Source organism: Molothrus ater, chromosome 6 (genome assembly GCF_012460135.2).
Source record: "Molothrus ater isolate BHLD 08-10-18 breed brown headed cowbird chromosome 6, BPBGC_Mater_1.1, whole genome shotgun sequence".
Classification (NCBI taxonomy): domain Eukaryota; kingdom Metazoa; phylum Chordata; class Aves; order Passeriformes; family Icteridae; genus Molothrus; species Molothrus ater.
This window is the reverse complement of record NC_050483.2, coordinates 39,850,298-39,874,962: the sequence shown is the minus strand read 5'-3', so window position 1 is coordinate 39,874,962 and position 24,665 is coordinate 39,850,298. Positions and strand designations below refer to the sequence as shown.

At 50.6% G+C, this 24,665-nt stretch overlaps 1 protein-coding gene across 1 annotated transcript; it reads right to left on the bottom strand.

The window, feature by feature from the left end:
- Positions 1-511: 511 nt before the first annotated feature.
- Positions 512-18,509, bottom strand: JDP2 (Jun dimerization protein 2). Its single transcript, XM_036385115.2, has 4 exons — positions 18,258-18,509; positions 6,958-7,181; positions 2,388-2,492; positions 512-1,553 (listed from the first exon to the last, which is right to left on the bottom strand). The coding sequence occupies exons 2-4, from the start codon at positions 7,156-7,158 to the stop codon at positions 1,368-1,370; spliced, it is 492 nt and encodes a 163-aa protein (XP_036241008.1). The 5' UTR covers positions 7,159-7,181; positions 18,258-18,509; the 3' UTR covers positions 512-1,367.
- Positions 18,510-24,665: the final 6,156 nt, after the last annotated feature.

Below are 24,665 nucleotides of genomic sequence, written 5' to 3'. Positions count from 1 at the left end.
CATCTTTTCAGCAGAGCTTAATGAAAGGCAGAGGTATCATGTTTTTCAAAGAATGAAGATTGGCTCCTGACAGCAGCTGAGGAATGGGTCAGATCTTTGCCATGAACTCCACAGGCTGGGCAGAAGGAAGCACAAAGGCACATAAAGGGATCACCAGCACAAGGACATTGTGACAGGTCCCCTGTCTCTTTCTCATCCCTGAAATAAGTTCAAACTGCTGTATTTGGGACCGAAACACAAAGGACCAGTTAAGGATGACATGGTCTCCCTCCACCTTTCCAAGTGGCAAGCCATGCCTACCTAATCTCTTTGGTGCAGCAATGAGCTACTTCTTGCTTGACAATAGTCAGAGCTGCCTCCAAGGCTGCCAGCATTCCAGGGTGAATTCTCCTGGCCCACAGCTGCTAACACAATCATCAAACCAGCTCTGGCATCTGCTCCACTGTGCCACTCAGCCAGGAACCCACTGCTGCGGCAGTGCTGACCCAAACAGAGCTACAGGAGGACAGCATACGCAAAGGTAACATTTACTGAGAGATACAGAACTGAGTATTATGAAGGACATACATGGATGGAGAGGGCAGCAACACCACTGCAGAGGGCAGCTTGCACCCCCTTCCCAGCATGCCAGGAAAGGAGCTGGATGCTACCGGACAAGTAACACAATGGAGATAACTGTGGCATATGTGTTTGTAACAAACAGACCATTATAACATACATTTCTATGGGATCACATCTAGTGATTATATAAATCCATATAGAGATCACTGTATAAAAACTTTGTAAAAAATACTTTAAAAAAGTGTAAAAATGTGCATTCAAAAGCACGGCCGACACGGACAGCTGGGCTGTAAACATTATACTGAGTGTGCTTGTGGGGGGCGCCTGCGCCACCGAGCCCCGACAGGCCTGCCCACCAGATGGGGCTGCATCAAGTGTTTGTGGTTCTTGGGTTTAGGTTTCCCTCTGGAGCATGCCAGGAGCAGCAGCAGCCTCTGGGCAGGGTGCTGGTGGGCACTGCCCAGCTGCCACTCCTCAGCCTGCAGCCCCTGCTACCCATGGGCTGCCTGCTCCTTGCAGGACACGCTGTGGCTTTGTGGGTCCCAGGGCTGAGAGCAGGCTGAAGGGTTGTGATGATGTATCACAGGGAGGCTGCCCGCACTGGTACCACCAGCCCTGCTCCCAGGTTCAGCCTCAGAGTACATGGTTGGCAGGTTCCTGATCTTCTCTGTTCCCATGTTTGGTCCATAGTTCCCAAGGAAGCCCACTGGGTCCTGGCTGCACCAGGCCTGGGGCATACAGTACATACATTAGAGACCCTGGAAGACCCTGTGCCACTGTCTCCTCCTCGTGGCCCCGTGCCACCTTCACTTCTTCTCTAGCTGCTCCAGCAGTGGGTTGGCTTCGCTCTCAGGCGTCTTGATGCTGTCTGTCCGCACGATGCAGGTGGGACGGTGCCGGTTCAGCATCAGGATGAGCTGCTGCCTCTCCTGTTTCAGCTCTTCTATCTGGGCCTTCAGCTCAGCATTCATGAGCTCTAGACGCTCAGACTCCTAGCAGGACAGGAACACAACCGCATGTGACTTTATCTAGCAGGACAAGACACAAGAAACAATTTGGCCAACATGCCACCTCTGCTCGGTGCTGTCCCTCAGCCCCTGCAGCAGGGGAGCAGGCTGAAGACCTGCCAAGGCACCACATCCCTCCAGGCAGTTCATCCCCAGCCCTGCTGCCTCGTGCTTGGCACTTTGTGCCATCACACAGCCACCACCTGGGGCAGGCCTCTGTCGCACCCCAGCAAAACCTGTGTCCGGCTGCTTTCCGTGCTCTGGTAAGGTATTTGGGGACAAACCCATGCTTAAGTTTTTACCCAGCCCATCTGTATGCATCTGCCCTTGTGAAATGACTCCTTCCAAGTTGTGTCATCCACCCATGTCTCACCACTGTTTGCAGAAAAACAGCAAGGTGCTGTGACAGATTTTCTGCCCTGGGGTTAGAGATGGAGTGGGCATCTGGCCTTTGAGTGGGAAAATCTTTAGGACTTCAGGTCAAGGGGCCAGCACACTGCCAGCCCCTGTCCTGTGCCACACTCATATGGGTGTTCCTGCTCCAGCACCGAGGCAGAGCCATTATTATTCCTCTCTCACCACAAGCCTGGAGTCAACCTCCAGCCCTCTCCAGCCCTGGTACCATGGGTAAGCTCTGCCTGGGCATGTACATGGCCACCACCTTCACAACCTCACCAAAAGCAGGAGCTGTATTTTCCCAGATAAAGGCACTGGAGCAAGGGGTGGCAGAGGGGAAGCTCAGGAGGCAATGCTTCCTGTAGCTGGAGCACTGTTCTAGGGATGTCCCTGCTGTGCCCTGGGACAGATTGGGACACCCACCCGCTGCAGGAACTCTGTCCTCTCCTTCTTCTTGTTACGACATCGTGCTGCCGCTACTTTGTTTTTCTCCCGGCGCCTTTTCCTCCTCTCTTCTTCCTCATCCAGCTATAACAAGACAGAGAAACCCAGATCAGAGCCAGCAGATGTGGGATGGGGCAGGAGGTAGGGGTGAGCATGTGGCAGCCCCACCCAGGGCAATGTGGCAGCCAGCTGGTCACAGGCTACCAGCAGCATGACTTAATCCTCATGGAACCAGGTATGCTGCTGCTACAGCCTTTACCTCCATGTGCAAACACAGAGAGGGAGACCTGTACCCACAGCTGAGGAGATGGCTTCACAGGGCTGCTCCCTCCCTGAGAAAGGGAAGAGACAGAATAGAGCTCCCTCCTTGTTTCTACAAGGGTGGTTTGTCACACAGACATCTACAGGCTCAGCTCTGTTAGCACAGACATTGAAAGCATCACACACAGAGCCAAGGACAAGAGGCAGAAAAACCCAGAAGATATCCCAGCTGAGCCTGCCCCATTCCAGTATTTGGGACTGTCTGCTGCAGCTTCAGCACTGTCTGAGTCACAGGGCCACCACAGTAAGGTGGGGACAGGTCCTGCATGCCCTGTGAGGGGGCAGGACACAGCAGTACCTGCACTGTTTGCCATGACTCAGTTCTCTGTGCTCTTTGACTCAAACCACACAGGCCAAGCCAATAGGCCCTATGAGTCAGAAAACCATAATCAAAGTATTTACTGATATATGCTGCAAGGCCTGTGTAAATGGCCTATGGCATGCCTACATCCAGGAACCCAAACTAGCTCCTTCAAGAAAAATCTGAGTGCTGGAAAGCCCTGCAAAGTCAGGTTATACTTTGCAGCATGGATAGAGAAGAAAAGGTCCCCAGTGCCTTCATCCACATTTGGCCTGGGTGTCTGAAATTTGAGCTGTCAGACTGAACTGTCTCATTCCTATCGACTGTTACCACAAGATCACCCCCCATGCAGACACACCAGCAGTGCCTGATGCCAATGAAGGCTGCAGGGGCCATCATCCACAGTAGACTGTGCACACTGCTAACAGTCACCAACTCCAAAACCCACTAATCAAAACATCCCAGTGTGATGCACAAGGACTGGAAGAAATGTGGACTCAGCAGAGGCAGGGTGAAGGGGTGGCTTAAGCAAGCTGCATGTACTGTACACAGCATGCTGTAGAAGGCAATGTCTGAGCTTTACAGCACTAACAGTTTTGCATCTTTTCTACCTTGCTTTGCAAGCATTATACCACAGTTGCTATTTCAGCTGCAGTGAAAATATTAAGCAAAGCCAGCACAAGCTATGCACAGACTTCCATAATGCCAGGCTGCCACGTAGTGTCATGGGGCACCAATGTACCACACCTGTGAGAACTACAATGGGAACTGCACTGATAGCCCCAAGTCCAGTCAGAAATGGACAGCTCACACTGCACCCACATAAATTAGATGTGACAGGTTAGCAGGAGTAATCTGGAAGGCACTAACTCTACATTTGACTTCCAGGTCTTATAAAAGTTCCTGACAGAAATTAAGAGGAGGTGGACATCAGGGTAGATGCAATTCCCCTCTGCACATTTACCAACTACTCATCTACCCCTAAGACAGCTTCCCGGTCTGTTAGTTCCAGGATTACTAGGAGGGTGCATAGAAGTCATTTGTGCTCACAGTTCCAAAGCTCAAAAACCACCCCCAAACTTGGCTTCAAAAGTACATCTTGGGGCCTAACAGCAACTGGAAGAGTAACCAGCAACTGCACCAGCCCTGGAAACTGCCTGACATTTCCACGCTCTGTTGGTCCATTCAACAAGAATTACAGAATAAATGACCCTCCACCCCACAGAGGGCCCAGCAAAGGGCTGTGTCCTTTAGATGGAATACAGATGCCCAAGGAAGGTGGCTCAACACAGACAGAAGAAGCTTGAACCCTTGGTTCTGTATTTTGAGCACAGCTCCTGTAGCTTCATAGAAAATAGAAAGGTTTGAACAAGATCTTAAAGATCACTTAGTGTCAACCCCCCTACCATAGGCAGGGACCTCTTCCAGTACAGCAGTTGCTAAAAGCCCTGTCCAGCCTAGTCTTGAACACTTCCAGGTATGAGGAATCCACAAATTCTCAATGCTGAGAAGTTCTCTTTTCAAGACAGCAGGTTTTTTTTCCCCATCTGCTTCTGCTTGATTTCAATTCAAAAAGGTGACACAGCCCTGGTGCTGAGGGTTAGGACGTTATTCAGAGGCACATGGGACAGTGATGTTGTGTCACCCAATAGCACTTCCCAGCAGCTGATCTCCAGGGGATGGATCCCTGTGGGTAGAAGTCCCTGTGGGGAAGCCTCCTGAACTGCTTCAGTCAGCAGCCTCAGAGACTGAGGTGATCATCTGCCTAAGGGGCACGGCTCAGTCCCAGAGGAGCACCCCAGGTGGGATTCAGTGGTGGAGGAGCTCAGCAGCATCTGTCTACACCTGTCCAAGAGGAGAGCAGCTTTCCCAGTGGGGCTGTCCATCACCCTGCAGAGAAGCTGACCCCCAACACACACTGGGTGGGTTTTGCATGTGTCCCCAGGCACACAGACCCCAATGCCAGGAGATGCTGGTGCCCCCAGCAGAGCAGAGAGAGATGCCTTGGCCAGGCTCATGGCAGGCAGCCTGTCCTGCCAGGCACCACGGAGTGGCACACCAGCACCCAGCACTCCTGGGCTCCAGCACCCTGCAAGAGGAAAGCAGCTGCAGGCGGCATTGCAAAACTGTGCGTGGGCAGCTTCTTGGCTACTCATGGGATAAGCAGCTACTGCAACAGCTCCCTCAGGCTTTTGCTGCAAAGCCTTGCCAAGGGCAGCTCCATTTGCTGTCTTCAACTCCTCAGCTTCATGGGCCATGCAGGGGAGGAACCAGCTGCATGGAAAGTAGCTGAGCAAGGGCTGTCAGTGGGTTTTCTCTTAGCTTTCCTCCACATTGTGCCTCAACAGCTGGCTCAGAGGACAATCAGCAATTCCAGCACCTGCTGTGGGGCAGAACTGCCCTGTCCCTGTCACACAGATGCCAGTGACATCACATATCCATGCCCACAAAAAGCAAAAGCAGTGGCTGCAGGGCCAGCTCAGAGGTGCCCAAAATGCCCCAGAAAAGGAGCTGAGCCTGGAAAGACAGCATAGCCACAGAGTCACCCTCTTTCTTCCCCAAGCCATGAAGCAAGGCAGGCACTGCAGACCATTTGCTGCATTAATACCCAGGCCAAGAGCTTGGAAGAGAATTTGGCTTCAGCTGAAAATCCGTGACTGCTTTGCCCATAGAGGAATGAAAGCCATCAGCATGCCCAGGGCCTCACAATGGCCTCCCACAGTATCCTAGCCTCAGCTCTTCCCACTGCAGAGCTGTCCAGTCCTTCCCAGGCAACCTCCAGGCTGCAGAAGCTGACTGGACACTCTCTTGGGCACAGAGCTCCTGTGCAAGGTGCTCAGATGAGCTACATCATACCAGTTCTACCCACAGGAGTCCACCTCAAACAGCTGGGGGAAAAGAACAGGGATGCTCTGCACAGGTGGCTGCTGCTGAGCTTCTGCTAAAAAATTGGGCTAAATCAAGTGTCAGCACCATTTGGAGAGCAGGTTACCCCCTGGAACTCCTATTTTACTCCTTTCAGCTCACAGCTCATCACAGGCAGCTTTTCACATCATCCAGCACCTCCATGCTCATGCTGCCAGAGAACACACATCACCCCATCCTCATATGGCATCATCTGAGGTAACCTCACCCAGAGCAAATGCTGTTCAGAAGGCTGTATATTGGACCTTCTAACAGCAGCCAGCACCTTCGCCACCGTGGGACCTCTGAAACGGTGCATTCCCAGCTCCATCTGCAGGCAGTAGGAGGTGCAAACACTCACCACCAGCTCAGCCAGAGTCAAAGACTGGACAACCAACACATGGGACATAAGGAAAACACTGCCCAAGCATTTCCCTGGTCCCTTCAGCCTGGTTCTGGCATGGCAGCCTGTGGTACCAAGCAGAAACCACCCATCTTCCCCATCCCAGGAAAATCGAGGTGAAGCCAGGGCCCACCTCAAGCAATGGGGCAGGGGCAGCTCCCAGCCAGCAGCACCTGCAGCACAGGCTGAGTCACTGCTCCACACACCCCATTCCTGCTGGAAAGGCAACACCAATGACAGAAGCACCAAGGGCTTGTTGACGTGGGTGACAGGCTGTGTGACTTCTACTCTGGGTGCATGCCCCAACCTAGGGACATGTTGGCTGCAGCAGACCCCATTCCACACGCAGGGTTTGAGTTCAGATGGCTGCCAATTGCTGCACTGGACCAGGTCTGGGATGCTGAGGCCACCACTGCCAGCCAGGGACAGGAAATCAGGCAGGGAGGAGAGGCAGCTAGTGGAGCAGCTGCTAACATGCATGCACATCATCAAACAGGGAGCTTATAAAACACACTGCTGGCCACTGCTACTACAGCCAAGCACAGGCAGGAGGGAAACCCACACAAATACAGACACCAGCCCTGCAGGGCCACCTGCAGCCAGCAGCCTCCAATACTCACCTCACTTTTGACAGGCTGGGGTCTCTTGCCAAGCTTCACCTCCAGGAACTGGAGAGGCGAGATCATGGCCCCGATGTTGCGGATGTCAGCGCACTTGAGCTCCTCGGCGGTCAGGGCTGTGCCCGGCAGCCCCGTCAGGGGGCCCAGCCCAGGCAGCGCTCCGGCCGTCAGCGACGGGTCGGGGATCTGCCCTGGCATCATAGCAGGGGACACGGCTTCCTGGGCTGCAGGGGGACAGACACATCCCATTACAACCCAGTGACAGGGCCTCGTCACACAGCACAGGACTAACTCATCCTACAGTCCCATCACCTACAGGGGTATGAATCAAGGCCGACATTCTCCCCCAGGAAGGGCAACGGCAGAGAATAAGCAGAATCTGTATTATAGAAACCAAGTATATGAATCCTGCGAGGAAGAATAGGCCGCTGGGGTGTAGATCAGGAAGGGAAGAGACCTGAGAGGCAAAGCACCAGAAGAACAGGAGCTGGCTGCAATGACAGTGATGTGATCCCATGGACACCTTTCTCTGGAGAACAGGAGATCAGGGTTTGCTTTAGGCTGAATTTTGATTAATTAATGTGTGGATTATGAGTAGAAGAAGAAAATGGCACAAATAGGACCATAATATGCCCTAGGCTGGATTCCTTCTGGGCAGGCTCAGCCACTGGTCAGGGCTGGAACACAGCACACAAAGACCACAGATAAAACTGCAAGAAAAAATACCCGCCACTGTACAAACATCTCTCAGCATGAGGAAACAAAGGCTGGAGGGGAAGGGAAATGGTGCAAGGTTCAAAAGTCCTCTTCTATCACGAAAGAAAAAAAGTGAGAATAGGATCAAGGCAAACTTCAGCAAGTCACTTATTTTACTCCTTTTTGATGAAAAGGAGTTATCAATAACTATGAAGAACAAGCAGCAAAGATATAATAAAATTAAACCTAAAATGGGAAGTCCATAGAGCTGGAGCTGTTACATCAGTCCAAAAGCCATTGGAGCAGATGGTTGTTGGCTGCAATGCAGGTACATCCCTGCTGTGTAACTGGCCTGGGACATTCACAAGTTACCTACTTACAACATTCACTGCTGTCCACACAGCTGCCATTTGCCCCTCTTCTTCAACCCGTCCAGTGCGTGTGCACTGCTCAACCACGTCCCAGTGCGTGTGCACTGCTCTCCTTGCCCTACCCATCCAGAGAAGTCCCAGCACACTGTAGGAGCCTCCAGGCACCCACCCCATTCTGCCCCTGTGCAGGAGGTACCAACACAGCAGGGACCAGCAATGTCAGGAGAGAAACAGACTAAAGGAGTGGACCCATAATCTCAGTGTGCAGCTTCCTGCAACCACAAGAGCCAGTTAGAAGGCAGGATTCAACAAACAGCTGGGGAAACTCATGGAGGCTCTCACAGCACCAAGTGTCAGAGAAAGGAGGAGCCTTAAATGAGGGATAACAGGCACTTGCCCTGCTCTTTCCAAAGCATCCACTCTCATCTCCTGAGGGACCAGGTAACAGGAGATACAGATTTCTGGCCCAGGCAGTAGAGCCATGCAGACTCACACACACTTAGCCAAGCCAGCTGCCACAGCTGCTCAGCATTTGCCATGCTAGGGAGACAAATCTATGTCAGTACCAGGCTGAAGACTTGAGTAAAGCTGCATGTGAGATAGAACTGCTGGATCACAGAATCACAGAACAGCTGAGGCTGGGAGGGATCTCTGGAGATTGCCTGGTCCAACTGCCCTGCTCAAGTGGAGTCAGTGGGAGCAGGCTGAACAGGGTTAATCAAGACAAACAGAGAAAAGGATTTCTTGGCACTGGCACATCCCTTTTCCCATGAGATTATTTAATATATTTGTTAATGTGAAGGAAGCAGAGATAAGCAGCAGAAGAGAGGAAAAACAAGCATAGAGGCTAGTCAAGGGCAGAGAGGCTAATGCAAGCTCCACAGCATCCAGCACGGGTGCTCTGCAAGCTGCATTGGTGTGACAGACAGACTGATTTGCAGCAGAGAGTGTCTTCAACCTGCAATGAGCTGTGAGCTGTCAAACAGTCTAATCTGCCAATGAAGAGGTCCAGGTGTCAGCATGAAATGTCCCCTGGCAGGGTTTGCTCAGCTGTGACCAAGAAGACTTGGGAAAGAGCACGGAAAGCAGATGCAGCAAGACAGAAACCATAAAGGGGAATCAAGCCCTCTGCTCCAGTCATCCTTTAGGAGACTAGAAAAGGGGAGAGCAAGCCAGTGTTCAGCAGTGCTGGGAGCACTGCTGTGGGGAGAGGAAGCTGGGCAGGGAGGAGGTGATCTGCATAAGGTCATTAAAGCCTGAAGAGAAGACAGGAAAGACAGACAAGTAACTTCCCAAGAGAAGAGATACTCCCTGATGAAATGGACTCTTGCCCATTTGGTGACAGAAAAGAAAGACAAAATACTTGGTAATGATACTTGACCTCCAAAAAGACTACAAGTCAACTCCATGAGACTGCAAGGACCTAAGCTGATGCAAAGTATTCATTCTTCCACAGAGATCTCTAAACTAGAAAAATGTAATTCCACATCTGCAGTGCAATCTTGTACTGACATCTCGTACCAGAATCTGCACCAACATCTTCTAAGGTGCCCAGAGATGCCCAATGCAGCTGGGCTCTGAAGCTGCAAGCTATACCTCCCTCCCCCTTCCTTTCAGGCCTACACAAGGCTAAGATGCTCCACTGCTCCAGAAATAAGCACCATCACACCCTTAGGCTGCACTCCAGACAGGAAAACACAAGTTATTTAGGGAATGTGGCTAAATCCCTACCACCTTCCTCAGAGATCATCCCTCTACAGCAGGAAGGCACCTGGTCAATGAGGTGGATGACAAAGGGGAGGTGAATCCAGAGGTTCTTCCCAGGACCCCCTGACACAAGACAGAGCTGTATGGGGTTAAATCCAGTCTACCATTTTGGGATAGCTGCATACACTACAGAGCTGGCCATTTCCCTGATGCTGCCACCAAGGTGACATGCTGTGGCACTGGGGAAGACACCTGCCAACAGCAGCAGAGCCCAAGCCAGCAATCCCACAGATGTCCATCCCCAGCTTGAACAGTTTATGTCAACATTTAAAAAAATAAAATAGAAAAATAATCAGTAGCAAAAGTATATGAGCAGCCACTTGAAGTCTCTCACAGACTGATTTGGGGCCCTGACCCACCCTTTCACAGGCTTCAGCATGAGAATTGACTTGAACCCAGCACTGGATGCTAAAATCCATTCTGGACTTGGAGGACTTGGTTTTAATTTATTCATAGAATCACAGAATATGCTGAGTTGGAGGGACCCATCAGGATCATCGAGTCCAGCTCCTGACACTGCACAGGATAGCCCAAGAATCACACCTTGTGCCTTAGACTGTTGTCCAGACACTTACTGAACTCTGTCAGGCTTGGTTCTGTGACTGCTTCCTTGGGGAGCCTGTTCTAGCACCCAACCACCCTCTGGATGAAAAACCTTTTTCTGATATCCAACCTAAACCTCCTCTGCCTCAGCTTCATGCCATTTCCTCAAGTCCTGTCACTGGTCACAAGAGTACCTGCCCCTCCTCTTCTCCTCACAGGGAAGTTGTAACTGCAGTGAGGTCTCCCCTCAGTCTCTTCTTCTCTAGGCTAAAGAGACCAAGTGACCTCAGCCACTCCTCATACAGTTTCCCCTCCAGGCCCTTCACCATCCTCATGGCCCTCCTTTGGATGCCCTCTAATGGCTTCATCTCTTTTCTCTATTGTGGTGCCCAAAACTGCTCACAGCATTCAAGGCAAGGCCACATGTGTGTGGAGCAGAGCAGGACAATCCCCTCCCTTGACTGGCTGGCCATGCTGTGCTTAATTTTCTTCCATCATGACATGCAGCTGACAGCACCCAGGCTAGACAGTCCAGGTCCTCAGGCAGACTGAATACAGGGTCACTGCAATTTATGAAATAAGGAGCAAGGAGAAACCCATTCTTTGGACTGTGGGCCAACCTGACCACTCAGCACCCTCCCCATGCACTCCTGAGCCTGGGGCAGGTCCCTGGGGACAAGTGGCTAAAGATTTGAGAAACCACTTTTTTTTTCCCTCCAGCACATCTTCTCCTTCTGCATCTTTGATCTGGTAGCTTGATAGGCCTTGAATTAGCCTCTGTACCAGTGTAACACACAACACAGGTCAGAGTGAAGGGGCTGGCCCAGTATCCAATATGCTCTAAAAATGTATCCTGGATCCAGGGACTGCAGTGCCAAAGCCCATATCACACCTGCATCAGGGGAAACTAAATTTTAAGCTCATCAAACCAAAGTGCCAGAAGCCTTCTGGATAACCATAAACCTGCACGTTAAGATGAGCTGAGAACTAGGTAGAAAGGGGGAAAAGAGTCTTTTACAGGTGAGAGCTTGCTCAGGGGCCAGAAAGCTCAGGAGCACATTGAGAACTGCCAAGAGTCAAGCTGAAGTAGGCCTGGGGGAGGAACGTAACACCATTCCCAGCAGGGCTATAACCATGGAAATAGAAAGGAATGAGGAGAGGTGCCATCCCTGTCTGCAGAGCAGGGGTGCAGTAACAGATCATCTCCCCAATTCTTGAGGGCCCTCAGCCCCAGGCACTGTCACTCCTGCTGATTGGAAGGACTCAAACTTGAACAAACTCCAAGTTTGTTCCACTCCTTTGCTCCTTCCTAATGTAAGCACAACTTTCTTTTCACCCCAAGTCCCAGATACTCTCCCATTCTTTTCTGGTGAGTGCCAGAGCTAAGCTGTACTTTGATAACATAAAAAAGCCAGAGTATGGAATTCTATTTATTACTTTCATCTTCCTCCCAAAGCTGTCATCTTGGCAGACATGGACATGCCTACCTATAGCTCCAGCATACTGGTACCACGTTCACATGGTAGGGCAGAACTTTAAAGCTCAGGATCTGAGTTTGATTTTTAGGTTGCAGCTCTTCAACAGCCACCTCTGGCTGGATGGGGTGAATACAGCTGGTGCCTTGCCAATTCTTAACTGGTTTCTGGATATTCCCTCGCAGCATTTGCTATTTCTAAGGCACATGAACCAACTCACCTCTATATTCATTCTTTCTAACATAGTGCTTTAGTTGGGATTCTTATTATATTTTTTTTTCTTTTCAGAACTGATAAATAACACAGCCTTTTTCCCTCAATGCCAGATGGTGTTTCAACATCTCCTTACACGAGCTTGGAAATGTCATGTCTTCAGTACAACCTAGCTTTCTGCTGTCCTGTATTTGAACCCCACAATTCTTTTGTATGCATTGTAACAGCTATGCTTTTGCACATAATGAAGCCAATAGCAACACATCAAGGGGAAAGAGAATGTGCAGTCTTGCACAGGACCATTGGATCAGCATGACACCAGCTTCTTGAGTTTACATTCACCATTACTGGGCCTTCTGCACCAACACTATTCATTGTTTTGTGCCATGACATCAAGATGCTCCAGAGTGAATTAGGAGAGAGAAGGCTTTCTTACAACTTCAGTTCAATGATTAATACCTTACACCATTCATTGCTCTGTTCAGCAACCATCTTTGCAGCAAAAATCTGGTCAACACATGATTTCACAGGTCAAAATTTAGTTTTTATTTCTTAGCTTTGCCTCTACACTCCCTTATTCTGGTTAAAATGCTGTAACACAAGACCTTGACCTCTTGCCGAAATGTCTGTAAACCCTCCTGATAATTGCAGCAACTTTTGCATCCTTGCTTTGGCACTGTTCTTCCTGTGGACTCAATCAACTCAGTTATTTTATCAGCAGTCTCATACTCAAAAAGCTGACAGCAGTACAGCTTTCTTTGCTCACCTTGGTTTTGCTGCATGTTTCCCACCAGTTTCAAGTGTTTGCGTGCTTTGTTCCCCAATTATGTCCCTATGGTCAGCATTCTGTGACACTGGTTGATTTAATATTTCTTAAAGGCAGCACCCATTACTCTTAGTTTTTCTCCTACTGCCAGAGTCTGTTATCTTCTGGAAACCACAGCCTAGAGGGAAGAAGCTTTACCAAGTTGTTTCTGTCCCATACAGTTGCCCAGCTTCCTCAGTGACACTGCCCCCACATACCTTTCTATTCTTTCTCCTGCAGTTCTAATCTTCATGTTCTTGGGCTTTTTTTTTTAATGGGTTGGGTTTTTTCCTCTTCCTATACTGATTTGTTTGCTGCTTTTTCAGGGGACTCTTTGTTTGGGTTTGTGTTTGGTTTTTTTTTTTAAGAAGCTGATGTTTGCACAGCAGTTACAGCATAAATCTAACATGTGTAGGCATAATTCGTATAGCCCAGGGGGCTTGTGCTCCCCTTGCTTGCCTGTATTCACACCCCTCCTGCCACCTCTTCACTGCTATTCTTACCCAGACTAAAACTGGCACAGGAATGCCTACCTGTGTTGAAATCATGCATTCAATTCCCTGCACACAGACTGCCTCAGTTTGTATCCATCATCCTATGCATCCAGAGGTGTTGTTTGTTTCTTTAAAAACCAAATGCAGCTGCTACTGTTGTACCGTGAGCATCTTCCTGCAGAGATGGCCATGACATCCCAAAGCAGGCTCTGACAGTCACACTTCAATTTAACTTGCCATTACTGCCTTATCTCTGGTGTCAGCTTCCTTGGTGAGAGTGAGGGCTATTTGCAGCCTTATTATCAGTTTTGCTGTCTATAATACAATCACAGTTTCTTACAACATAAGCTATTTCACATGTGCTGACATTTATAATGGCTGATCCAAGTACCCTTTTGATGCTCAGAGAGCCAGTCTAGCATCTAATATTGCCAGCCAGCAGATTCTGACACTCTGTACCTACCAGCATGTTTCTCTTTTGCCCATGTTAAGCACTGCACTAAGGCATAGTCTGTCCTACCAGCCCTTCTCCATGCTGCCTGCAGAATAAAGGCCATGCTTGCCTGCTATTCTCTCAGCAGGCTCAGCCTGGGTGCCTGCCATTACTTGTCAGCTGCCATGCATCAGAGCACTGCTGGAGTCTGTAAACCCCATACAAGCAATCTTTGAACTCTTCATCAGTGTGTTAGCACCTAGCACAACATTGCCATTTGTGTGTACTGTCTTGGAGCACCTGAGTCACAGTAACTGGCCTTTCATCTGCTCCTGGCCAACAGGGAACAATAATTCTGATTTGGAGATCAGAAGCAGCACTACCAGCATATAGTTCCTTAGATTCTACTCTGCTTTGCTGCCACTTAAATTTTTTTTTTTTAGCTCCTGGCTATCAAGCTACTTCAGTCTGTATGTCACACATTGAATCTATCTAGTTCCTTCTGTGAGCAGAAGGATGATTTATAGGAAAGCCCTTTCCTGACATACCCAACTTCTCATGAACCAAGAATGTAACTTCTAAAACAAAGACAGGGCAGTTGTCTACCACTCTTTCTCTGAAGCTCCGAGCCACTTGCTTTTTTCCATCTGGACTCTTCTGAGAAGACTGCAGAGTGCTGATGATCTGAAGCCTACAGACCTTCTTCCACTTCCACTTCAAGGTTCAGGCCCCAGTGGGAACAGATGAAGGCAGAAAGACACTACCCCATATTCCCAGTGACACAAGTACCTTCCCATGCAATTAGAGCTTTCTTCTGCTATCTAAAACATGGGACTCTCCCATTGCCACACAATTCTATCTGCTCTAGATGTATTTAATTTTGAGTAGCACCTTACAGTCATACCTTCTGGCTAGCTGCTTCTGCTCTGCACTGTTAAAAGCAGAAACTTGCAGGGCCAGTGCCAAGCACCACAGTGATCAAAGTTATTTGCCAAACATCAGAACACAGCAGCAGACAAGCCCTTTGGGGGTAACCAGTCTTTTCAGGTCCCCATGCAGTAGCTCTGGCAAACATGGACTTTAACTACAGCCATGGTGTATTCATTCAATCAGTTGCTGAACCTGTTAATGCCAAGGAACCCACCACCTATAGCATACTGAAAAGCTGCAGTGACACCAGCTGGGATAAAAACACCTATGTCTCTCTCTACTGAGCACCTAACATTACTTATGTTTTATGGCATCACAGAAGTCCCCCTTGTTGAAAGGCCAGGTAAAGGCATGCTCACAGCATGGCCCATCAAGAGCACTGAGGCAGAGCACACCACCTCAGAATGCAGGATGCTGCAGTACCTCACTACTCACTGTAGTGCCCCCACACCCCATTTCCATCCCAGGAGGGAGAGACAGCTCCTACAACCAGGTTCTAGGATTGCAGGTCCAAAGACTCATCTGTGCCCTTCCCACAGACACTCCAAGCTGCCATTCTTGCTGTTCCTTTCCTCCCACAGGCAACCCCACGTGCTGGGAGAAGAGTTGCAGGGCTTGTGAACACCCATACATGTAACCTCCCACCCCTAGTTCAGAGTGAGTGGGGGGCCACAATGCTGAACAGAAGGAGGAGCTATGAAGAACTGTTCCTCAGGAGGTGGAATTCTAAACCTACTTCATGAGTGGGAACATTCTGGCTCGGTCCTGCACTTCTAGCTGGCAGGAGGATCATCCGAGTCATTGACAGACAGAGGGCTATGAGAAGCTTTCTAAAAACAGGAATGCAAAGAGCCCTGCTGCCCTCCCTCCTCTCTTCCATCAGGGAAGCTCAGAGCTTCCTACATGTGCACACGGGGCAGCTAGCCCAGAGCAGATAGCATCTCCTTGGCAGAAATGCCATTTTGCAGCCCTTGTCCAGCTGAGTCTCACCATTAGGCCTCTACACCTGCCTGTCTAATGCTTTGACTTCTTGTCCCTTTTGTGAGGAGGAGGGATACTGGTTCTCCAGTCCTCAGCCTTAGAAATAATCTCCATTTGCCATTAGCAAAGCAGTCAGCTCACAGCCCTTCCTCCCTGAGCATTTTCCTCCATACCTTCACAGGGCAGCAAAAAGCTCCAGTTTAGCTGCTCCCACCACTGCAATGCAGCGATTGACTTCCAAGCAACCTGCAACAGCAGGGTTTGTACAGCACCCACCATAGCAAGGCTCTCCTACTGCCATAGTTAATTGCAATAACTGCAAAAAAGTGTCATTATGTATCACAGTATTATTAAGATCGCAATTAATTATTTGAGGTTGCACCACCCACTGGACAGCAGTGCAGAGCACGAAGGTAAAAGTTAGCCTATTTGTACCTGAAGCAGCTCAAAGGGATTTGAGAATGAAGGAATATCCTGGTCTGAGAAAACCTCAGTGTCTGAGCTGCAGCCTAACAACTGACTTGCTGAAATCACCAAGGACCTTCCATAACCACATGTGGTCAGGGCTAGAACCTTCTTCAAGAAGACAATCGTGCTCCAGCACAAAGCTCTGCCCTCAGGGGCCAAGGACAGCCTCAGAGATGACAGCCCCCACACCCCCTACAAACTCCTCAAAATTATGCCTTAAATGCCAGGGTCATCCACAAAGACCTCTAATCCATATAAAGACCAACTCTGGCTAGTTTGCAGCAGCACTGCTCAGCTCAGAGGCCTATATGTGCCTTCAGCTCTCTGTCTGCATGTTAAAATAGCCTGCAATGTTTGGACTGATACTCTGGACAGTCCAAGCAACTGAGACATGCAGCCAAAGACAGATGGCATCAGGTTTGCAGTGCCCCCTCCTAGCTGCACGGCACTGCAGGATACATACACATGCTGGCAAGGGGTCCCACGCCTCACCATGGCTCTGCCTCCCTTGCTCTTGGGGCCAGGCCCACTAGGAACAGCCACTGCAGTGAAAAGAGCCTCTTACAGCTTCACATCCAAGGCATTGCATGCTGCCAAGAACCTGGCCCAGGCAATGCAGCTGAAGTAGCAAACACTAGCACAGGGAAGGAGACCACAGAACAGATGCTCAGTGCTCCTTGAGCAGTTGGACACACTGCTCAGATGGACAGGGCAGGAGGAGGCAAGAGGTCTGAGGGAGTATTTACTCCTCCTTGGCAAGGAATGTAGCACAGGGACCTCTGCATCCTGTAAGGAGGGAAATACTCAGCTGTGAAGATGCAGGGAAAGCATCCATAGGCATCTCAATGAGGAAGCAGAGGCAATAACCTGCACACTAATTCAGCAGATTTTGTTAATTCCCCAGACAGCAGGGGCAACCAATTGCTGCATGATCCAGTAATGATGTGGATGGCAGCTCCTGCACCCACACACTCATCCCCTAGATGGGCAGGTTTTTGCATTTTTAAATCACTAGGACTAATACTAAGAATCTGAACTCCAAAGACTGCCATTCACAGATGCCCTCACACAAGCTTTTAGCAACAAATTCCCAGGGCATACTCTGTCAAGAGAGCCTCCACACACAGATTTTTATGCAAGTTTTCCCAAAACTAGCTGAAAAATCCTGGTTTGAGCTGCAGAAGCATTTGCTTCTGCTGAGCTCTTGGAGTCCAAGCACACACACACACACACACTCACAGTTTGGCAGTGGTTGTGTTCCAGGGCTGGTAATGCAAGCCATGGAGCAGGCTGCCAAGACAAGCAAGAGAACGAGCCAGGCCCTGTTTCATTGGCCACCATACGCTGCATATGGCCCTGGAACCAGCCAGCACAGTGTTCTCACCCTCCTTGAAGGCATAGGAGACTCTGTGTTTTCAAATACACCTCCACAGGGCCTTCATTAAAGGAAAATGGAAACATAATGTAGCTCTCGCTCCCCTGGTATTTCTCCCTTTCCCCCAATTTGCTCTCAAACCTATTTCCCTTCCATGGAAAAAAGAAAAGTGCCTCCTGGAGCAGAGCGTGCAAAAGAATGCAACTTCCATTCAACTCCATGCCTGACTGCTAAAGCGGACTTGGGACCGCGCGGCGGGGGCACCTCCAGGGCCCCTTTCCTTCCCCGGGCCTCCCGGGCTGGAGACACGGCTGGCGACAGCAGGGCCGGCAGCGGCGGGGACCCGCGCCCCTCACCTGCGCGCCCAGCCGGCAGGTGAAGGGAGGGAGGCAGCGGCGCCTGAGGAGCGGGGGAGGCCGCCCCCGCCGCCCGCAGCTCCTCGGTGCGGCAGCAGCCCCGAGCCCGGCACCTCCAGCCCCCGCGCGTCGCGGGCTGCGGGGGCAGCAGCCCGGCTCTGAGCCGCCCATGCGGCTGTGCCCGCCCCCGCGCAGGGTCTCCCGGCATCTCCGCCGGCCGCCCGGACAGCGGCAACCTGCCCGCTGCCGCGGGACACGGGATGCTCCTCCGGGCGCCCCCCGCTCCAGCCCCCGCCGCCGCTGTCCGCCACCCCCGCGGAGCCCCGCGCCGCCGCCCGCCCCTGCCGCAGTCCCGGCCCGCCCGGCGCGTCCCCCGCCCGCGCCCGTACCCACCGTGCAGAGCGACCGGGCTGCCGGGGTGCCCGCGGGGCCCGGCCGTAGCGGCCGGGCGCGGGCTGCAGGCTCAGCCCCGCCGCCTCCGCCGCTGCCCCGACCCCCGGGCCCCGCCGGGTGCCGATGTGGGTGCCGGCCGCCGCCGGGGCGCCTCGGCCCGCCACCGCCCGCCGCCCCGGTACGCGCCTCCCGCAGGCTGTGGCAGGCGGCGGGGTGGGTTGCATCAGCCCCGGTTATATAGCGGCCCCTGGGCTGCGGGGAGGGGTCGGGAATGCGGAACCGGCCGGGCTGCCAGCGCCACACGTCAGGGAGGGCGGGGGAGCGGGGCCGCGGGGCGGGGAGCGCCGCGCAGGGGTGGGACCAGCCGGGGCACCTCGACATCCCGCACCTCGGCATCCCGTACCCCACGGCCAGGCGTCCCACACCTCACGGCCCGGCATCTCCGCATCCTGCACCCCGGGACTCCGCACCCGCCATCCCTCGGCCACCCTCTGCCCTCGCAGCCGGCATCTCCGCACGCTCCCGCAGCTCTTGACCCCTCCGCACCACGGCACCTCCGGACCTCGCACCCCGACCGGGTGCGCGTCTTCCCCGCGCTCCTATTGCGCCCCTCCGCACACTCTCTGCTTCCCTCCGGTCGCTCTCGTTCCCCGGCGCACGCCTGGACACCGTCCCGGGCAGCCGCCACAGCCGTGCCCGAGCTAGCCCGATTTGTGCGGAGCCTCCGTTCCTCAGTCCCGAGCCTGGGAAAAAGAGGCAAAGGACCAGAGAGACTATCCAGTGCTCCCCAGCATCAAGCACACCTCACCCAGGGCAGCAAAGGCACAGGGGCAGGGGTTCAGGGCTGCAGGGTCACTCCACTGTCCTGGGGGAGGCAAGAACTCTCTCATCTCATCCCTCCCCAGCCTGGCCGGCTCATGCCCCACACAACACTGACTCCGTCATACAAGGGCTGAGGGCTGTCAGCCCCAGCTCCACCACTCCCTTGACTCTTGGCCTGGAGAGTAACCAGGCAGAAGCAGAGGGGTTCAAGGCACCTCTTCCCAGCTGTTTTGTTTCCTTATCATCAATGGGACGTCAGGATGGGACATTGCAGAAGCACAGGTACACCCATGGTGCCCAGTGTTCTAGCACCTTGATGTTGGATGGGAATCATGGAGCAGGTGACAGACTGGGGCCTTCCTGATAACTGATTTGTGTTTGTTTCTTTCCTCTTTCTCTCTAACATTGGCCTCTTACCAGCTGCATCAGCCAAAGCCTTCTGGGGAAGCAAAGCTTTGCACAGCTGGAGGACCATGCTGGATCTGCCATAGGTACTGGATGCTCCAGGGCTGTTGCTCCTACAGCATTTTGGGACAGAAAGGCTCCCTTTCCTTTGGAAAGACAGCATTCTAAGAGTAGTTAACAAAACCACCAGGCTGAGCAGCACTACCCAGCTAAGTGACAGTGCCACCTCTCTGACCCACCTAACACCACAGAGAGGCATCATCCACCCTACCTCATTTTCCTTCCCCTGACTTGTCAGTCATTGTTTCTTTTCAGCATTCACCAATTTAATTTCTTTTCACAACTAAGGATTCACACTATTCATCATCTACAAGGTCTTGCCATCAGCACTTCCAGCCTTGTCCTCTTCATCTGTACCTCAGCAAGAGAATTCAGAGAGATCTGAGACTGAGCAGGAACATGGGATTAGAAATGCTGTGTTCAGAATAGGATATAACCTGCCCAAGCTGTCCTACAGAAATAGCTAACATCTTGGCTTTGCAGGACACTGCACATATATCTTCATTACTAATCATCTTATGCTGTTGTTCTTTTGTTTGTTTGTTTTGTTTTCAGAGAGGCAGAATACTTTTTATACACTTTTGCATCCAACCTCAATATTTCCTTAATCTTGGCACCTCATCTTGGGGGAAAGGAGAAATGTCAGCCAAGATATATTTTTTCCATATGCATTCCTTCCAGCATCAGATAGGACAGACTTTTCTATTGCCTTAAGCTCCAGGTATCCCAGTGGGGTTGACAATAACATCTCTCTAGCAAATCAGACAAGTTGCCTTCAGGGCATGGCAGCTTCCTCTCAACTGCTGCATCCTGAGGGAAGGGAAGAGGACAAACCAGAGGGATTTCAGAAGAGGCTGATGACCTGGTTAAGCAAGGTCCTGTGCAGCACATAGTTCCTCCTGCAGCCTTTCCCTACCCTGGGGAAGGTGGGAAAGTGCCATTTCCCCTTCTTAGCAGGGGGTTGGAAGAAGGAGGGCTCTCCCTGCTCTGTCTTCCACCGTTTTTGCCTTTTTCATTTCCCTTTCACTGGTGGGCAGAGCTGGGAGATCTCATTGCAGCACAGACATCTATTGCCCCAGCCTTGAGTATTGGCCCTTTCTCTCCCAGACAGCCTCCACAGGATGGGAGCAGGGATCCAACATCCACTGGTCTGCTGCACTTGCAGCATGTTTGCAGTACTGATTTCAAGACTGTGCTGAAGAAGGCTGGGAAATGGGAAGGAGAGCACATCAGCCTACAATTTTTTTCCTTCCCTGCTTCCCCACTGCAGGTCCTGGAGGCAGCTGAGCCTCCATTATTACAATAATGCAAGTTAGTCCTAACTGGGACTTACTTAAGTTACCTATTGAAGAACTACTTCCAGGGAAGCAATCCTTGCCTGGGACAGTGCTTACGCACATGTTTAAAGGGACAAACTTGCATCATTCTTCCTTGACTTGGGAACTCTTGTCTCACAGGGGAATTTTCCCTGCTCTTGCAGCCGCCTATGCTTGAGCTGTTCTTTTCCCAAGCTGGGTTTTGCCTCATGTAAACACCAAATATGTTTACTTTTCAGATAGTTTCACTTTGGCTAGAAAAGACGTAACAATTAATTGAGAATTTGTGGCTTCAGTGGGTAAAAGTGAACAAAAAAGTCACCTACAACAGTCTGTTTGCTGAATGATGCAGATAAACACGTCTGGCCCTACCAGGGCTGGTCAGTCTTACCACTGCAGTGGAAACATGTGCTGACAAAGACAAATTAATCAAATGTGAATGGCAACATTTGCAATGGAGACAGGAGCTGTTGAGAAAAAAAGCAAAAGTTCCACTGCACAGAACATAAAAAGCTGTCAGTACCTTGCTGCTTGGCAGATGGCTTTCTCTTCAGATGAAAGGGATGATTTGCATATTTTTGTCCAAAATAAAGTGTGTGGAAGGTGAAGGCTCATGGATATGGAAACACAGCCCCTGCAACACAACATGGGGCCAGAAAGTTATCAGGAACAGAGAGAACTCTAGAGCAAAACAGAGCTGCAGCAGCACAGAAGTTTGACTACAAAGGAGCTGCTCTCAGTCCTCAGGAAAAGTCTTTGCTTTTGGCCTGCCAGCTTGCATTCCTCTGCCTTCTCCACACGGATGAACTGTGTCCCTCATCGGCTGCGTTTAGGCCTCGGCCAGGACACCCCAAAACAGCTCCACAACCACCCCTGTTTTCCATCCTCTTCTGGATTGTCTGGTGGCTCTCTCACAGCTGGAGTGGACACTGCCCTGGGGCAGGCCCAGTGTCATCTGAGGTGGCAGGGGAGGCAGAGTCAGTTCTGGTCCCTCCTGCCAGGTTTCTCTCTGGAACCTGTTACAGCCCTGTCTGAACACAGCGACAGGAGCCACAAGCATGGGCAAGGTTCCGGAGGGTCCTTGACATTTAATGTGCCCTGTCCAAATGCACTGAGACCATATTTAAGACCCCAGGAATGGTAGTCCTTTGCTTGCCCTCTGCACCCTCCTGATGCCACTGTCAGTAGTGATGAGCTCACAGTAACCTCCCTGAGATATTCTTGGCCAGGAAGCAAATGATACACTAGACCTAAACATCTCTGTTGCATGACCAAGCAGAGTTCTATGTGCTTGAAATTAATCAATATTCTAAGTCTAATCAGGACATTAGCCATTCCAGTTCACCCTTCTGCATTCTCTTCAGGGCTGACTAGCACAACAACATGCACATGGGACATGCCTGGCAGATACAAAGACATATTGATGTCCTACATGTAAAATTCTCTCTGGCATTGCCTCTCAGTGCAGGCTGACAGGATCAATGATCTCCTCCCACCCACTGAGGCTGAGAGAGCTGTGCCGTATCTCTGCCTAACTGGGACTCCTCAGACCTGCTGCTCGCTCACACAATTGCCATCCGACATTTGCTATATGAAACAGCGCATTTCACCTGTTACCCACCAACTTTAATCATCCAAATCCTCATGAATCTGCTTCCCTTTTCCCTGATCTTTGTTTGCAGTATTAGTATGCAATCCTGATGGCCATTTCTGAAAACCATTCACTGAAGGATGTGACCTAGGACTTGTAACATTCAAACTCCTGTAAGCCGCAGTACAATACCTATCTGCAGCAAGAAAGAGCTTCACCCTGCAGGAGAGAATGGTGGTGATACAAGACATAGCTGCCATTTGGCCACCTCTGGCTACATGTCACACCACCCCTTGGCCACAACTCAGTTCTGATTTAACTGTTTCCTTCATTAATCCCTAATTCATTTCTAGTCTTATTAAAAAAACAACCCGTTACTTCCAGTCATTTTTCAGAATTGGGCGGAGAAAAGAAAAATCACACAAGCAGTAGGAGTGAGAGGATGGTAAATTGCCCGTAAGTCACTGAGGGAAAGCAGCTGTGTCTGGGCTGGTGGCAGTGCTAAGGCCTGAGTGGTCACTACCACAGTCATCAGGCAGTGCCACACAGGCTGATTGGCTGAGTGATCTCCACATTGCTTGTTTATAAAAACAGGACTGATTAGATTAGATACCAGGGCTGGAAAATGCTGTGCAAGAGCTTGTCTCTGACAGTGCTAGATCCTTAAGTGAAATAATCTTCGTGTTGGACAGTTGCGGAATAACCTCTTCAAAAAGGAATTTCTTTCTTATCTTTTTCAGTGAGACATTGGCCTAAACTTTGAAATATATATGTCTCCTTAAAAAGTTACAGTTCTATCTAATTCATATCCCTTCCCCATTTATCTTCTCTGTAAACTGATGTTGTATCCCTTGCAGTCCCTGCTCATGTGGAAGGAGTTTCATCTTTTTAGTAACTTTCTTTATCTACCTTATTTCCCCTTTTTTCCCCAGCATGGGTGATGAGAAGCATACAGAGTATTCCAGCTGGAGGTCTATCCCAAATTCACTATTGAATTTGTTTCCTTTCTACTATAAAGCCACCCTTGCATGGCTCCCAGAGGCAGACTGCTCTGAGCCTTCAGGGCCCACAGTTTCTGCTCTGCACTATTTCAGCAGTGCCAGCACAAATCACCTGGTGGCCACTTAGCCTTGTCAAGAAGCTCTTGTGAAAGACAGTGCTCCTAGCTTTTGGAAAACCCATGTCCTGCTGTTATTTCCTACAGCAGGAAACACTCCATAACTTCTAGCAGCTCCAGGAGTGTGATTTTCCTTAGCAGAGAAAATGAACTGTAAATTTCTTGCTGCAATGTAGCCAGTCAGGTACACGGGGGGCCTGCAGACCCATAATGAGCATCCAGCAATTTACCTGGGATGGAAATAAGACCTAAGTCTGCAATTCCTTGGCTCTGTCTGCCCTACCCCATTGCTGCACACTCTTTAGCACTCTGCTCCTCAGGTGCTTATGCCCAGTCCTGAGATCTGTTGTTTCTTAAGACACCACCCTTGCTTTTAGAAGTTCTCACTGCCTGAAGGTGCCTTCTCTGTAGCAACTGAGAAGCAGTATTAGGCAGATTTGTCTCTTTTCCTTTTAGGTGTAGGAAGTACTTAGCTTCTCTGCAGCGTCTTAAGCTTCCTTAGGTACTCTACTTTCTTCCCTGTTCCCAAAATGTGTCAGTCCTCTCACAGGCTTCCTACTTTCAATAGGCTGAATGAAGATCCTATAATTTTTACTGGGTCTTTGTGCTTTGCATTCTCTCCCTACCTGCCAGGTTCACATCTAACATATTCCTTACTGCAGCCTGTGCACCTACTGGCTGCTTTAGATTTAAACATGCATTTTCTGAAGGATCTCCCATGCTTTGTGTCCTAGAGGGGTTTGGGGCAGGGAGAAGTGTGGGCTCCTTGCCTTCCTCTGGATATCTTTGTCCATGGCAATAGTATTATTAATAAAAGAACCAATGAAAAAGATCTGATATTTATCCAAAACTCTTTCTCTCCTCAGTGCCCCCTCTCCTCCGTCTCCATTTCATTTCTCCACCATCTCTTCCTTACCCTGCTCCCCTGAACACTTTGCTTTCTCACTTTTCTGGCTTTCTTCATTCCCCCCCCCGCCCCCCCCCCCCTTTTACTCCCTCCTTTTTTCACTGCCTCTCTTCTTCCCTCCCTCTCCTTGGCTCAGTACTCAAAATCCCTGCCCATAGCGACGAAAGGAAAAACAACAACACAACACTCC

Coding starts and splice junctions, on each gene's coding strand:
- JDP2 (XM_036385115.2), bottom strand. CDS start 7,158: ATGATGCCAGGGCAGATCCCCGACCCGTCGCTGACGGCCGGAGCGCTG. Junction 2,493..6,957: donor CCCAGCCTGTCAAAAGTGAG/GTGAGTATTGGA, acceptor GTCTTGTTATAG/CTGGATGAGGAAGAAGAGAG. Junction 1,554..2,387: donor GGACAGAGTTCCTGCAGCGG/GTGGGTGTCCCA, acceptor CTGTCCTGCTAG/GAGTCTGAGCGTCTAGAGCT.